Source organism: Epinephelus fuscoguttatus, linkage group LG6 (genome assembly GCF_011397635.1).
Source record: "Epinephelus fuscoguttatus linkage group LG6, E.fuscoguttatus.final_Chr_v1".
Classification (NCBI taxonomy): domain Eukaryota; kingdom Metazoa; phylum Chordata; class Actinopteri; order Perciformes; family Serranidae; genus Epinephelus; species Epinephelus fuscoguttatus.
This window is the reverse complement of record NC_064757.1, coordinates 11,782,181-11,798,480: the sequence shown is the minus strand read 5'-3', so window position 1 is coordinate 11,798,480 and position 16,300 is coordinate 11,782,181. Positions and strand designations below refer to the sequence as shown.

At 39.7% G+C, this 16,300-nt stretch overlaps 2 protein-coding genes and 1 non-coding gene across 3 annotated transcripts; 2 read left to right on the top strand and 1 right to left on the bottom strand.

The window, feature by feature from the left end:
• Nucleotides 1-44: 44 nt before the first annotated feature.
• On the bottom strand, nucleotides 45-5,366 carry trmt2a (tRNA methyltransferase 2 homolog A). The gene is made up of 12 exons (XM_049578081.1): nucleotides 5,295-5,366; nucleotides 3,757-4,390; nucleotides 3,427-3,535; nucleotides 2,954-3,135; nucleotides 2,718-2,832; nucleotides 2,500-2,615; nucleotides 2,248-2,359; nucleotides 2,019-2,141; nucleotides 1,442-1,517; nucleotides 1,046-1,162; nucleotides 865-961; nucleotides 45-699 (listed from the first exon to the last, which is right to left on the bottom strand). The coding sequence occupies exons 2-12, from the start codon at nucleotides 4,377-4,379 to the stop codon at nucleotides 543-545; spliced, it is 1,827 nt and encodes a 608-aa protein (XP_049434038.1). The 5' UTR covers nucleotides 4,380-4,390; nucleotides 5,295-5,366; the 3' UTR covers nucleotides 45-542.
• Nucleotides 5,367-6,736: 1,370 nt separating this feature from the next.
• ranbp1 (RAN binding protein 1) lies at nucleotides 6,737-15,239 on the top strand. Its single transcript, XM_049578125.1, has 6 exons — nucleotides 6,737-6,881; nucleotides 10,203-10,336; nucleotides 10,443-10,600; nucleotides 12,225-12,353; nucleotides 12,608-12,676; nucleotides 14,016-15,239. Exons 1-6 carry the CDS (start codon nucleotides 6,867-6,869, stop codon nucleotides 14,156-14,158), a joined length of 648 nt encoding a protein of 215 aa, XP_049434082.1. The 5' UTR covers nucleotides 6,737-6,866; the 3' UTR covers nucleotides 14,159-15,239.
• Nucleotides 12,852-12,980, top strand: LOC125891033 (small nucleolar RNA SNORA77). The gene has a single exon (XR_007449604.1). It is a non-coding gene; the product is annotated as a small nucleolar RNA SNORA77 (small nucleolar RNA).
• Nucleotides 15,240-16,300: the final 1,061 nt, after the last annotated feature.

Genomic DNA, 16,300 nt, shown 5'->3' with positions numbered 1-16,300 from the left:
GTTTTATTCAGTGGCAGGATGATGAAAGACTCAGAAACAAGAAGTTCAACTGAGGTGGCACTTTAATGGGTTAAGCCATTTATTCTGATTGTCCCTATTAACAGTTAAAGTATCAAATTCAGGAAATTAAAATTTAAGTATCTTTATGCTCATAACCTGACCTTCTTTTGAGTAAACATAACTTAAACATTCTCAAACTAAAAAGGCATAACATGCAAAGGGACAGTCCATAAAGCTCAGTTAAGCAAATACAGTATAATACATACTGTATTAACCAATTTATTTGAAGCACAAATTAATTCTTGCATTACAAAATAGGAAGATTTAACTGGATGACACACTGGTTTATAGTAAATTACATTATTTGGATGAACTGGCCCTTTAAAGTTAAGACTAAGGCCTTGCAGATACTTAAATGACATAGCAAAGAATGCTACTGCACACATTAATTTCAAGGCTCCTTGAAGTACTGAGTGTGCAAACATTTCTAGTACGTTAAGCCCATGCTACGTATCCTAGGCCAAGACCCTGTCTTGTCCTCATCACTTGCTGGTCTGCTGCTGCTGGGAGTCGTAGTCCACTCTCTCCAGCAGCAGAAGTATCTCGACGTGCATGGTCTGAGGGAAGAGATCCACAGCCATGGCTCGCACTGGACGGAATGGGGCCCCGTGAACTCTGTTGGATGGTGCTCTGCACAGACTTAAAAACAAAAAGTTTCATCATAAGAACCATTTTATCGAACTGGCCCCCTTTAAAAATGATATCTGTCATGACAGTCGAATATTTATTCACAGTCAGGTAATAAAGCTGATACCCACAAACACTGATTACATTCTAACTGTTGCTCTGAAACAAAGAACTCACTCAATGAAGTTGTTCATCGCTGCCTTAGCGTTGCATGCCACATAAACCAGCCTCTTCAGATGCTCCGCTCTCCTGATGGCAAGTATCACCTTGGAATCTGTGTTTGAAACAAAATCTCATTAATATGTGACAAATCCATAAGTGAGTGAATTTCATTTTCATGTTTTGCCTGTTGACTCACGTAGGCCTGCCCTCGGTGGATCCACAATGGCTGTGACGTTGGGTGACACGAGAGCATTGAGGATGTTGGGGAACACATCTTCAGCTTTCCCACAGTGAAACTCAACATTACTCAGACCTTAAGATACAAACAAAACATTCACTTTTAGTTGATCATGCTGTGCCATTCATAAACTGAATGAGAGGATCAAAAACGGAAAAAGATCATTTTGTGAAACAAGGACTGCACAGTGACCATCTACCACTAACAACTTTAACAGATCAAACTTATCAATACCACCCTTATGTGTTCTATTATCATGACCTTCACGCACCCACATTTACGTTCATAAGAAATGAATAGTCACATTTCATACATAAATCACTGGCAGTAGTTTGAGGTTATTTGGCCTCTTACCATTGAGCTTCGCATTAACTTTGGCATCCTCCACAGCTTCCTGACACAGTTCGATCCCAATCACCTTCTTTACCCTCTAAAGACAAAAGTTAACAGGAACTTTTATTAACATCCCAGGAAATGTAACATTTCAAAAGGGGTTTTTTTTTTGGTTGTAAAAATGTTTTTCCCCTTTGCCAATAATTGTACAAACCCTGACACGGCAAATTAAAATGGTACAGAAGCTGCTGTTTGTGACAGAAAGTTAGGACCTGGATGTAAAGCAAGCGGTGGTATTCTTTGCCCCATTGTAAAATTCAGCTAATGGAAATCTTAAAAGGTGAGGACCATCTTCAAAAACAGATGTCTCAAATAGTTACTTAGACACAAAAACGGGGAAAACAGGGTCCAGGTTGACAAATACAAAAGTTTAACTTTACAGTAAAAGAGAAGAACAAGGTGTAAACAAGAAAAGGGTGACAAGGATGAGATGTAGAAAACCCTAAAGCTAGCACACGTGCAGACTGATACAATATCTATCACTAACTCCTGTCGGTTGTAACTACCGAAGCATTGTCACAGGTGCGTTGTGTGTCACCTTAGCAAGAGAGATGCCAATGGTTCCTGTCCCACAGCACACGTCCAGTACGGTGCTGTCCTGATCCAACTGGGCCCATTCCCCCACAGCAGAGTACAACACCTCTGCAGCTCCTGTATTCACCTGCCAGGTAACACAACACACTTAACACTGGAGCCTATACTTGGCAATACACAGGTGTTAACATTGTATGAACTTGCTGGAAATCTTTGAGGTAAATCTTTCTTACCTGGAAGAAGGAGTGAGGAGATATTCTGAACTTTAGACCCAGGAGTTCCTCGTGAATGCTGCCCTCTCCAGCCACCAGCTCACAGGGCAAGTCCTCGATGTTAGGAGAAGTCCTGGGAAACCAAAAGCACAACTTCAGTGCAGCATTTAGACATTTTCATAGTCTGTTCTCCACTGTTTGCCCTGCATTTTTCTCTGATACCAACAGTAAACAGCCATCATGACTCAAGGAGCATCAGGATTTCTTTCTTACCTTTGACCCTCTCTAACAAAGTAAAGAGAGGTTACTCCGCTGTCTTTCCCCTCTCCTTCTGTAAAGTACGTCTTCATGGAGCTCTTTAATGCATTGACTTCCTCTTCCTCGAGTTTCTAGGGAGCAAAACAAGTAAAAGACTTCAAAAAGGAGAAATCAAACTGTGCGATTCTATTCTCAGAAACAGGATCACACTTGTAAACAGAACGTGTCCTCACCTGTGGGTGGAAGAACACGACAGCCATGGCTTGTTTGGTCCTTGTAGTTCTTACAGTCAGCTGCTTCCAGTGTCCTTCATATGTTTCAGGACTGTACACGGAGTATGATGTTGTCCTATGTGCAAAATAATAGTGACATTGAATGCAACAGAAAAAAAATACTGTATATGGCAGCAGTTTGGTTTTCTGTGACCATGCCTTGTTGTGGACTGTCTATCATGACCATGTGAGAATACCTGATGAACTTCTGAAACTCGCTGACCACTCTCTTAGCCTCGGCTGAGACGTGGCGCGTCTCAGCCGGCCCCACCACGGCACAGGAGCCGCCTTTATATTTTCCAAGGCGGAAACCGATGGTCTTATCCTCACCATCTGCACCCACTGAAATGAGGAACTCGCACTTGTTTCTGTACTCCGTCTGGTAGAGAAATATGAACAGGATCAGGGAAATATCAGACAACAAGTTACATTTGTTGAAATTCTAATTGGCAGTGGAATTTATTTTTGTAACAGAGATCTTGAAAGATAAAGGAATGTGTTGTATGAAGTGACACCACAAATTAGGTTATTGTGCTTCTTAAAAAAGTGGCAATACCACTACATACTGAATCCTGTCTATTTTAACACACTAATCTCTAACACAGTAGTATGTATTTATGACAAATGCTAGTGTCAGTAAAATGTGAAATGAGTTAGACTTCACATATACCTGTGTTGGAGATGGTTTGATAGGTTCCAGAGGACAACACATTTTGTTGTATTTCCCTTTCTGCGCAAATAACCACGGCAACATGGCTTTGTTGGTGCTGCCAATCTCCCTGTAAAAGAAACAGCGTAAAATTGATGTATATTTTATATCACAGAATGCCCACACACTTTTTTCCCTGTGTCATGCAGTAAAACATGCAATAATGCCTGAAACAACCATTGGCATGGAAAGGTTTAAAGAAAATTGAGTGTTGATCTTGTACAACACCTGCAGGAGATGTGTTATAGACACACATGGGACCACATGCATGGATGGGTCTATCAGACTCACTTGGCCAGCCTCTGCAGGACCCCCACCACCTCCTCCTCCTTCCTCCTCAGCTGCTCCTCATAAGGCACATTCCACAGGGGAGTCACCACGTTTGCTATCTGGACACTCAGCGGCTCCTCTTCCTCGTCCCCCTCTGTTCGCTTGGATGGGGGCTGTCCTCCTGCGCCCTCTCCCTCCTCCTGTTTCCTCTTCCTCAGGATGGGGTCTGCTTTGGGTTTGGCCAGCCTGACGCTCAGCACCTGGCCCTTCCACTGCATGCCGTGAACCATCTTCATGGCCTTGTCACGCTCTTCCTCATTCTTGAAGGTGACAAAGGCAAACGTCTGCTTGCCAAACAGCTTGATTTTGTGCGGGTTGAGGCCGTGTTTGGCCAGGAACTTCTTCAGGTCGTTGAAGCCAGTGAACTTGGGTAGATTCCTGATCTCCACTTTGTAGATCTCAGATGTGAAGAGGTCTTCTTTGATGTAGCGGTACATGCTGGGGTCAGAGGCTGCTTCATTCCCCACTTCAGCTTTGGTGTCAGACTTTGCATCCTCATTGTTGGAGTCCTGGGGGAGGTCATCAGGCCTTTCCTCTGTTGAGGGTGGAGTATCAGCCACTGGGCTGCTGCTAACATCTGCCATCACTCGTAATGCTGTGAAATTAACAATGCAATTAGCAGATTGATATTGATTTTACATTTTAAAGACATACCTGAAATAAAGTTTGAACAGTTTTGTCAGCGTAACCAGACACTTTTTTGTCTCTCTAAGGGACTGTTTTTTTTTTTGTTTTTTTTGGGCTTAGGGGAAGGCATACAAGTTTAAAAGTTGTATTTTGTATTTATTTCACTGCCCATACCTCAGAAATTAATTTGGTATTTTTACATTTTTGACAGTCTTCGGACACATCATGTGCAATTAATTCTTCAGAAAAAATCATAACCAAATCTGAGCTTCAACTAGTAATGTTTAATCAAAATCACTATATCTCATTTAAAGTTTGGCAAAAAAAAAATAAACCGTTTGCACTAACTAACCAGCATGCATGACAAGTGTGAAAAATCAAGGCTTTTATCAGCTTTCGGGAGGGTCAAAAGAAAAAAAAGAGTCACATTCCAGCCACCCCTCCCTCTGATAAGTAAAGAACAGTCCCTAAGGAGCTCTTGCTCGCAGGGCAAAATGTGTTCAAAGCTTGGTTTATGAGACTGTAACTTTTTAACAATGGTTACAATTAACTTCGGAATCTAAATGTAACAGTGAAACTGAGGAAACAACGTTTACATTTTAATAGCTTTTCTGTAAATGCATTAAAACTTCTAAGGATTTGAGTTTTGGCTGTACGTCACGCTATCACCTGCTCTGCACACAGATGCATTTGATGTTAGCTACAGGTAATTAAAACATGCACTGAAGTTGCGGGTTTTCTTCTTTAATGAAAACGACTCGCCATTACCTATTTTAATGTCTAATAGTTAACAGTTTCCTGTCGTGCTAAATATAGGCTAAGTAACACCCATAAGCAGTGAAAGTCCGGACAATATTTTTCATACACCTTACCTTCTTGTATTAATTTCAATTCCGCTTCTGACTAACATGTACAGGGCGCGGCCATGTTGGTTTGGCCACGTGCTGCAGTGAACTCTGAACTTAAAGTGACAGTCGTCATTTAGGGCTCGAGCGTCATGTTTCATTTTTCGTCTTTTAAAAAGGTTTTTCTTCATTTAATGGCAAGTTGTTACCTTGCGGAGACTTTGGCCGAAAATACCACTTGGCTACTTTGTATATACATCTATTCATTTTGAAATTGCTATTTATTTTTTATTCTAAATTAATATAGGTTATTTAATTAACTTCAGTTTCCCATTCAACAGTAATTGTTTCAGTTCCTTTTAACCTTCTGTGTCAGTCCCTATGTGAAAATGTGACTGTGTTTTACCCCTGAACTTTTGTTTGTTAATACCATGCACCACTTCAGCGCATAAAACTGAAATATAAACCATAAGGCAACACAGCATTATTACTTGATCTTGAGGCCCCATCTTACAGAGCAGCCCTGAGTTAAAATCAATGGTTGAGTACAGCCTAAGTACACTCACTCACTTACTCATGTACTGTACTTAAGTACAAATTTGAGGTACTTTTACTTTACTTGAGTATTTCAATCTCACACAGCTTTCTACTTAAACTCCACTACACTTCTGGGGGAAATATTGTACTTTTTTACTCCACAATTATTTGATAACTTTAGTTACTAGTTACTTTACAAATTAAGAATTTTGTGCTCAAACCATAAGAAAATATGTATGTGCATCTGAAATTATTTGATTGATTGGAAAATTAATTGGCAACCATTTTGATAATCATTTAATTGTTATTATTTTTATTATCTGTCATGCAAATACATTTCATGGTTCCAACTTCTCAAATATGAGGACATGCTGCTTTGCTTTTATTTATTATTCAGATTTTTAAAACTGATTTAAAATTTTCTGCACTGAGTACTTTTACTTGTATTTCTTAAATACATTTTCCAGATGTACTTAGATACTTTTACTGAAGTAACATTTTCAATAGTTACAGAGTATTTTTGCAGTGTGGTGTTAGTAATTTTGCTTCTGTAAAATGTTGCATTTTTCTGAATAAATGGGTGTGGTAGCCTCAGGGATTTATGGGGGGTTATTTTAATATAAGCCTACAACAATCAGAAGACACACACACACACACACACACACGCACACACCTTTTTATTGCACCACATTTCACTTATGTGCTTCACAGTGCTGATCCAGTTTAACTCATCGCTCTCTTTATGGATAGAATTACTCCTATAATTTCGCACCTATATTTTACATTTTGATATAAAGCCTGTCTGTTCTTTTGCACTGAATAGTCTACAGCACAAGTTGTCACCTTGCTCAGTCAATAATCAATTGATAAAAAGTTTGAGATAGAAACAGCACTTTCCCAGAGACGAGAGGCGGTGCGCGCGCTGTCACAATGTGGGCGCGGGCATACGTAGGAAATTCGGCGCGCGAAAGCTGTAGCAGGAAGTAGCTTCAGGGAAACGGCGGCCAGTCAGGATTTGAATCTGTCAAACTACTTCCATAATCTACAAACATCTACAATAATATGGCAGACCCGAAGGTGAGGTCACACATTTTAGGTCATCTAATGTATTATGTTCGCCTTGAAACTGGTATTAGGTGGCAAACATTGTATTTTGTATGTCGTAATTCGTCAAAGTTTGTAAAGGAAGCTGCGAGCCAGAAATGCCGACAATGATGTCTTTCGTGATGCTAGAACAGCCAATTGGTGTGTTTTTAAAGCCACTGGATGTAATGAAAGCTTAAGGGCATTATGACAGACGTGTAGAAATGTCCAGGTCTAGATTTCATACTCTTCGTGATTTCTTTCACGTTGACGTTGACGAGCTCCAAAGTACTGTGAAGTGTGCAGCCAGTCAGCATGTTAACATTAGCATCGCACACTCATCATTAGTTGCTTAGGGAGGCAATTTTCACAACACTGCTAACGATGTAACGAAACTATCACACTTGTCAGCCATTTGTACGGGGCACCTTACAATCTGGACGTAGCCGACCGGCCAAAGACAACGAGGTTAGCCGGGTTCCTTGTCTTTGTCTGGCCAGCACAACAGTTGCTAACATTTGCTAGCTACTGTTAGCATTAATAACGGGGTGCTGGAGCTAGTCATTGCGTATTAATGGGCAGTTAGCACTAACTATGTCATATTAAGTAGAGTGCCAGTTATCCCAAAAATCATGTCACCTAAATCCCTGTCAAATTAACAGTGGCTTCAGTCAACGACAAACACCGTGGTCCGAGAAGGCTTACGGTTAACGGTTAGCTCTCCACTAGCCTGCCAGTGAAAGGCCTCGTTGCCTAGCTAGGCAACTTCACAATGAGTTGTATTAGAAAAACAAAGTCGAACAACTGTTTGTTAAGACTAAAGAAGTAAAATTCAACTGCGACGAAAAACCAAGCTCATAGTTTACCCACCTAATCATTCAAGCCGGTTACATTTACTATATTTATCCAACCGTAAGCGCATTGAATTTACCGTTAGTAGCAGTTGTAGCTTACCTCCCTTAGCTAAGGGACTGTTCTTCACTTACCAGAGGAGGGGGGGTAGCTGAGGTGTGACTTTTTAAAAATTTGATCCTCCTGAAAGCTACTAATATTTGTCCTTGAGTCTCCCTGAGTGATTTGAGGACCCTCTCCGCCATAAATTACGTAATAGAGTTTTAAAACCTATCCTTTGGTATTTAAAAGTTGAACACAAAATTCTGGGGTTGAAAAAAAACCTGGTTTTTGCTCTTCTTGTGCATATTGGTTAGTTAGTGCTAACAGTTTATTTTGGGCCAAATTTTAAATGAGATGTAGAATAAAGTGATTTTGCTGAAATCACACTACTTTAGGGCTGGGCGATATGGCTGAAAAATGTATCACGATATAAGTGTTTCATATCAGTCGATAACGATAATTATTGAATTTTTAAAAATCTATTTGAAATAAGGACCAGGAGAAAAAAAAATGTTAAATTTAAACACTTCTAGTTTAAATGTAACCTTTCTTCAGTAATGAACAAACGAACACAGAGGAAAAAGAGGTCACCATAACCATGAAAAACAGTCAAATAAATGAATGTACTGGTTAATGTGCAAATGTAAACATAAATGCTTAAACGTCTTTAAAAAAATGTGCAAAGTACTTTGTAAAAAACGAAATTAACAGATATTAACATATTTGATCTGTAACAAACAGTCAGAACCGGCATAAAAATAACTCAAAAACAACTCAAACATGGTTTCAGTCCAGATTTTGGCAAGCAAAACTGTTTCACCTTCTCAGGCTTTAAGGTCATACAGGTACATGGTAGTCTGCTGCCGTTTCTGTGGTGTTTCACTTGTACCAGCGGTTGATGGCGGTTTGATACTGCTGTACTCCAACGGGTGAGAGCAGATGAGGTGATAAAATAGGTTCGTTGTATTCCCTGTCTTGGTAGGGACGGCGACTTTGCACAGTTTGCAAACAACATTGGTCTGACTTTTGACGGATTTATAAAATCCAAAGTACTGCCAAACCAGCGAACTGACCTTTCCTCGTTTATCGACAATTTCCTCACGCTCTGTCGCACTCATTTTCTCCTTTCACCATTTTGTTATGAGTTGTAGACACGAGGCACGAAGGCGCACCCAAACATGAAACTGCTAGTGTGTGTCTCAACAGGTTATTGGAACGTTACGTACGTTACCAACAGGGAGTGAGTGAGTTTGTTCATGCAACCAAACTTGCTTAGCTGGGCCGGGAGAGCCAGCTGGAACTGTATCCCCCAGAATGCCTTGCGGTTCAGGACCAGGATTTCTTCCTGTTTCATGAGACGTTTTATCGAACGTATTTTCTATTGATATCGATCACGTGTCTATCGCGATAGATATCATTATGGTTTTATCGCCCAGCCCTACACTACTTTAAGCACAGATTTCTTTTTGTTTTGTTTTTCTCCTGACAAAGGGATTTGTTCCACATGATGTGTCCAAGGAATGTCCGAAATTTGAAAATTTAACAATTGTTTCTACATTTTCTAGCTGTGAGAAATGGTGTAACATAAGCAAATTTTGAAGAAAACTTGCTTTTAAGGGATGTTTTCTTTAAAAATTAGTGGTAAACTAAATACGGAGTACAATCCTCATTGCCCCTCCCCTAAGCTAAAATAAAAACCATCAGTGCCTCCCCAGTGCTCAAAAAATTATTGACACGCCTCCCCCTTTTTGCACCACCTTTCCCCAAGAATTAGAAACAAACAGCCCCTAAGTTGCAACAAATTAAGCGGGATATAGTTAACTTGCTATATAGCTAACTTGCTGTACTGCTAACCAGTAACATTAAAGCTTGTGAGCATAATGGGGTAGAAGTAAAGTTAAGGTTGTGACTCTGAAGACAGGAAAGCCTCCCGCATTTTTCAGTTTCATATTCACAAAATGACACTGCACACACAGATTTGCATAAGGTCTTTTCTCACTTTGTCAGAGGTCATGAACTTGCAAACTTTTTTAAGGATCTTTATCCTCAGTATTTTTATTTTTTTGTATGAGTAATGTATTTTCTTGCCATATTAGACATGTACATTTAAACTTACGAACACCGGCGTGGGAACATGCAACCCCAAATAGAATTAAAGATGCTTGGCTCAGCTGTAGTGATTACTAAAGGCTTTGGCAGTTCCCATACAAAAGCTATACTTAACCAATGAGCTCTTAAATCCCTCCATTGATGCATTCATGGCCGGTTGGTCAATTGTGAGAAGTCACTTTGTTCCAGTGATAGAATACAGTGACGTATACCACATGCCTTATTACTTAAACTCAGTCTGAATTTTTGACACTGATGAATTGATGTTGTTTTGCTTTGAGTTAAATCATTAATTTGTCTTCTTCCTTTTAGGACCAGGAAGAGCACGAAACCACTGCAGAGACGGCAGAGGACTCTAATCATGATCCCCACTTTGAGCCCATCGTGTCCCTTCCTGAGCAGGATGTGAAAACATTAGAAGAGGACGAGGAGGAACTCTTTAAAATGTAAACTGTTTTTAATGGTCTTCTTTGTTCAGTCACTCATACGTGTTGTGATCTAATATACATTTTGCTGACCATTTGGTAAGCTAGTATACTGTTGTTTTCTCAGGCGGGCTAAACTATATCGTTTTGCCTCTGAGAACGACCCGCCAGAGTGGAAGGAGAGAGGAACTGGAGACGTCAAGCTGCTGAAACACAAAGAGAAGGGCTCAATCCGCCTCTTGATGAGGAGAGACCGCACCTTGAAGATTTGTGCCAATCATCACAGTGAGTCAAGTTGACAAACAGTCTTATGTATTTAATGGCTGATTTATATCATGACACCAGATACATTGCCAAGAGAGAGAAAAAACAAACAACTGATAAGAACGCAAATAAAAATTGACATTGCATTGCATATGCACATTTTGCTTCTGTTTGTTATAAAGTTTTGTAGCAAGCCTTGTGAACACACCATCCTCTCTCCCCATGATATTTAAGTGTTTCAGTATATGTGCAGAAACCTCAAGCTGGTGGTATTTAGGGTTGCAAAATCTCTGCAATATTCAAAATGGGAATAAAACAGAAAAACAGGGAACACTTGCTCAGGATGTGTTTACAATGCCGTATGCAGAAAGGAACAAGCCTTTTACCAGATCATTAGCAGACATGATTTATTAAGTTGCCAAATTACATACAATTTAAAATGTGCCCTGTGGTGAGTTTAAGTTAACTGAGGAAAGGTACTTTAAAATTTTGAGCTGACAGAATGGGCTGTGGGTAAACTTGTGGTTTCAAGTAAACAACTGACAGACATGTTAATCAAAAAAAGAATAAATGGAAATAGATGAATTATTTTTGATTTACTAATTAGCATGCCCAAACAAGCTCCATCCCACATGGTTGCAGGTAGCTAGCCAAAATTAGCAGAATGTGTTAACAAGGTATAAACTGTGTACTTTGCTTTGGGATATCTGCTGGTTAACTGAAATAAAATATAAAAGATTCACTTCATGTACATTTGTTAGGCTGTGGTATTTTGGGGGGGGGGGGGGGGCATATGCAGCTCCTTTCCTCGACTGCCTTTCAGACTTTTTATACCAACTTCAACAAAAATGGTTTCCAGTTTCAATTATAATAAAGCATTAATCCAACAAAATACCCTCTGTTTTCATTCCTATAAGGTCTGTTGTAACTGATAAAAATAATTTATTATTGTATGGTATAATACCATATACCCTGAAAATGTGATATTCAATTAAATAACCATAGTTATGACCAAAACATGCCATAAAACCAAATATTGCTTTTTCATGTGTCTCCTGACTGTCAAATAAGTTCACTGTTAATTTCAATCGTGTCGTATCATGCAAAAATTCAGGCCCTTAACTTCCCTTGGACTTTTCCCAGCCCTATATGACCCTTTTGCTATAAGTGATAAGCATTGAACCGTAAGTGAAAGAAGGGGAAGGAGGTCTTGCTTTCGCACAGCAGTCTGCAGGTTATTGCAGTCTCTATCTCGGCAAACTGGTATTCATCATCTTAGTGTTCTCACCGCTGGATGGAAATGATGCATCTCATTTACATGAGCAGCAGCTTTGCTCAGATAGGAGCTTTACACTGAATATTTGTATTCGCCTGAGCAAATGCAAGTGTAGTTAAGCAGACAACACACATGTAAGGAGCCTGATAACAGGATTAATAGAGTGTATTGGTTCTGGTAAGAAGGAGAGAAATGGCACCAAACTTATCAAAATGGTTAGGATATACAATTAGCCATTATTAAAAGCAGTCCCAACTACATGCACTTACTAGTTGTGCAGCCACTGAATATGATGACCCCCTGTAGTGTAGATGCTTTCATCTCTGCCTTCCCTGCCATGTTAACCTTATTCTCTCTTGTGAACGACAGTTATGCCTAGCATGGAGCTGAAGCCCAACGCTGGCAGTGACAGGGCATGGGTGTGGAACACATTAGCAGATTATGCTGATGAATGCCCCAAACCTGAACTCCTGGCAATACGCTTTTTAAATGCAGAAAGTAAGTATTTATACTTGTAATCCAAAGTTGTACAGATCAGTGTTTTAATTTTGATGATACAGTGATCACACTGAAGTGACAGGTGGCTACAAGAGGCCCATTTTCTGCATCCAAACTTAAGGCAACAAACTCCCAGCAGCTGTTTTCACACATGCTTTCCTGTTTCTCAGTGCAGCATGATAAAGCAGCCTGACTGTCCATCATACAACAGTGTGTTGATGTGAACATACCCTAACTGTCTATTCTGTTTACAGATGCCCAGAAGTTCAAGGGGAAGTTTGACGAGTGCAAGGAGGAGATGAGAAAAACTCTAGAGGGATCAGGTACATGAAACTTAAACTTTAGGCACATTCCTTAAAAGAGAGGTTAGATGACATGAAGCGTGTTTACCGTCAAATGTGGTCATGTTTGAGTGAAGTATATTATATTGACACTTGTTTTAAATTAAATTCAATCTAATGGTAACATGACATCTTACATGCTAGGTTTCATGAGCATGCAGACTCACTCTGTCCCTTGCTGTTCCCTCCAGCCTGGGACTTTTTCTGTCTGCTACATGGACATGCAGAATGTAACACTTTACTGGCTTTTTAAAAGGCTGGTGTCAGTATGTTCTGCTACATCACAATTTACATCAATCAAAGGGTCCCAGGGCCCACCTTAAATAATGAATTGCTTATAGTGGCTGAATGAATAGTTGGAACATTCTTTAAGGGACAAACTTAAACACCTTAATTGTGGATGTCTGGTCAGTGTGGAAGGTAAATGCATTCAAGTGAAGCACTAAATTCTTTAGCGTGTGCTATATTGACCAAAAAGCTGGAATCACCTGCTTGCATTGCACACAGTTTTTTTTATTTTTTTTATTTATTTATTTATTTATTTATTAATGCCCTCTCAGCCCTGCTCGTCTCAGTTGTCTTTTACAGTTCATCTTCAGGGTTCTGAAGATGAACTGTAAAAGACTGTCTGTGAGAAGAAAACTTTCATGTATTATAGTAACAGGCACACATGTTCTTACTGGGTTGGCACTGGCGACAGCATCCAACAAAAACTGCCCACACTGAAATCGATTTCAGCAAAATGATTCTGTTCCTGCAAGTATCAGAGAGCAATTTGAGCAAAGGCACCACCAGTTGCTGTTTGCTCTCGGCAGCTCAGGTTCTGATGGCTCCCTGCTGGCCATATCACGGCTCACGCAACCACAGCCTCGGCCTCTGTTCACAGCTTTACTACGGCTCAAATAAATATGGCTGAATATCCGAGTCAGCCAAAACACTGTAAAATGTATCCTCAACTCATAACATCCTCTGCACTAATATTTTGGCATGCCGTTTTTTTGCGTAGGAAATGTAGCTACTTTGCAAAGAGAACAAGGAAGCTCTGTTTTTGAGGAGTGTCTAGGGCACACCCCCTTGTTCAAGCTGAAATAGCCTGTAGTTCTTCCTTGTGTCCAACTACGTCACTGTTACGTCAAATGATAGTGCTGGATGCAAATTTTCAGCTGCTAACTCAACTTTCTTGGTCAGTATAGCACACGCAGAGAAGTTTAATGCTTCAATAAAATACATTTACCATCAACACTGACTGGTCGTGCAACTGAGTTGTGTTCAAACTTTCACAGCTTTTAAGCTGACTGCACATTTCCCTGTTTTGCCACAGGCAACACTGACAAAGTTGCAGAGAAGCTGGGGGAGCTCTCCGTAAAAGACAAGGCATCAGAAGAAAAGAAGGAATCGGTCAAAAAGGAGGCCGAGAAGAAAGAAGATGAGAAAAAGGAGGTGAAGGCTGAGGAGAAGAATTGAGAACCAAGAACTTGCTTTGCTGATCTTCAATTTATCAGTTTTTCCTCTTTTTCTACAATAGACTCTAAATGAACTGAATTTGGACACTTGCATATTATTAGTTTTTTTTTTTTATCTGTTTTGCCTCAAGATCACAAGTCCTTGATGCCACTGTGGGGAAAAATACAAGAAAATTTATGAGAAAAAAAAGAAGCCCCCACCCCTGTCCCTCTTTGCACCATGGAATGCCACGCTTTCCATCCTTGTCATCTACAGTTCAATGTTACATTTGACAAACTGTGAAAAGAGGCTTGTGATAGTGATAATTCCCACATTGGGGTATTTTTTTTTGTTTTGTTATTCTGAAGCAGAGTTTGTTTGTAGGGGGAGAGGATAATGTAGCCTGCTTGTTAGCAGCACAGGGTCAGGGACCAGGCATTATGGAGGTGCATTACACATATAAAATCCCATGATGCAGCTCAGTGGGCCTTAATACCCTGTCCACTGTCCATGCTTCCACTGTTAGTAACCGCAAGTAAGGCGAAGACTTCTCAGTGGATGCCTTGTAGAAGTAGTTCTTACTTGGTTCCTCCTTTCTTTAGTTCTGTTGGGAACTGACTAGAAGAGGAATCCACTCCAGACAGTCGAGGGGCATCAGATGGTGTGCTGCAGATCGCAGTGTCCACTGATGGCTTACTGATAGGAGATCAGATGCACTTAGCTAAGCATTTCATCTTTTTCCTTTTTGTTTTAATTATCTGAAAACCATCAAGTCCAAAGTCAACGGTTCATCAGAGTTTGGCGCAGCTCCGCTCTGACATAAGTTCCTCACCATGAAATCAAGTTTGTATTATTTAGATCATAACATTCCCAGACTTAAAGCATGTAGAGTATATGTAACAGAGTGTGCCCTATCTGATCTGTGTGCTCACCACCCTCTCCTTTTCTTTCCACTAATTGAGTTCTTAACCTTGCCTCTAAAGTGCATCTAAGTGCCAGTGCATCTGTAAATACATGTATATGGATGAAATGTTGCTTTTCATTTGCACTCAAATGATTTGAAATGTTTCCTCCACCTTCGAATAAAAGCTGTCAAAGACCACAGTTGCATTCATATAAAAATCATTGTTTCCTGGGATAGCCAATGATAACGTGTAGCTATAAATAATACAGCTCAATTATACCAGAGGTGAGACCAAGTCGTTTAGCTAGTCCCACATCCTAAATTGAGTGTCGAGTCCTAGACAAATCATAATGCACTCTTCACCAAATGTAATTCCATTTTAATAATGATACTACGATATTAAATTTACAAAAACTCATAACACAATGTTGGTGGAAGTTGGCGTATCTATTTTTTGACCCTTAGACTGTAATTTTGTTGTTTTCGTTGACCACCATATAGTTGTACTTGGTATCATTTTTCTCAACTGGCGCTCAGTTATATAACCTTAGCCCCTTGTGGTTTTTCCTTGCAACTTGACTGGATGTTGTTGGATTGGTTCAAACAAAAAGGATCTGGGGAATTCTATTTCCTGGGAATGAATAGTGTTATTGTCAGTTGAATTGGGAAGCGAAGGGAAATCAATTGGTCGTGGCACACTTATTAAATACATTTTTAAATCTTTGGGCTTGGGGGAAGGTATCAAGTATTTTCAAGTCAAAATGCTTATGAAATATTCAAGTAAAGCCATGGGTCATTTGTGTGGAATTCCAATTGAAGTTGCAAGTCCTTTTGATTTTGTCAGTCTGAGTATAAACTAAACAAATCCAAGTCATGTGACTTGAGTCCACACTTCTATATACTGAAATAAGATCATGTGACTGGGTTACATGTAAAATAGCAATCCTATAGAGGCTTTGACTTTTAAAATGTCAATCAAGTGTGTTAAGTAAAATCTATGGACTATAAAACAACTTTCTATCAGTGTTGTGCAGGTGTACCCAACTGTACCATCTTAACTCACAAGAATCAATCTCATTCACTCAAAGAGTTGGAAACTTTATTTACTCCGCTCAGGTCATTGGGAAATATTTCCTCTTCACAAAAATAGGAACGCATGTACATTTATAGTATATTCTATATTTTAATACATATTGAACTTTCTATTTGAGTTTCAGAAAACAAAAATCAGCTCATGGCTGATAAAACAGATTCATTAC

Excerpts from the sequence above, each read along its gene's own strand:
- trmt2a (XM_049578081.1), bottom strand. The coding sequence starts at position 4,379 with ATGGCAGATGTTAGCAGCAGCCCAGTGGCTGATACTCCACCCTCAACA. Across the intron at positions 3,136-3,426 it reads TCAAACCATCTCCAACACAG|ACGGAGTACAGAAACAAGTG; the intron begins GTATATGTGAAG and ends TTTCTCTACCAG. Across the intron at positions 2,616-2,717 it reads TCGTGTTCTTCCACCCACAG|AAACTCGAGGAAGAGGAAGT; the intron begins GTGAGGACACGT and ends TTTGCTCCCTAG.
- ranbp1 (XM_049578125.1), top strand. Across the intron at positions 10,337-10,442 it reads GAGGAGGAACTCTTTAAAAT|GCGGGCTAAACTATATCGTT; the intron begins GTAAACTGTTTT and ends TTGTTTTCTCAG. Across the intron at positions 12,354-12,607 it reads ACGCTTTTTAAATGCAGAAA|ATGCCCAGAAGTTCAAGGGG; the intron begins GTAAGTATTTAT and ends TTCTGTTTACAG.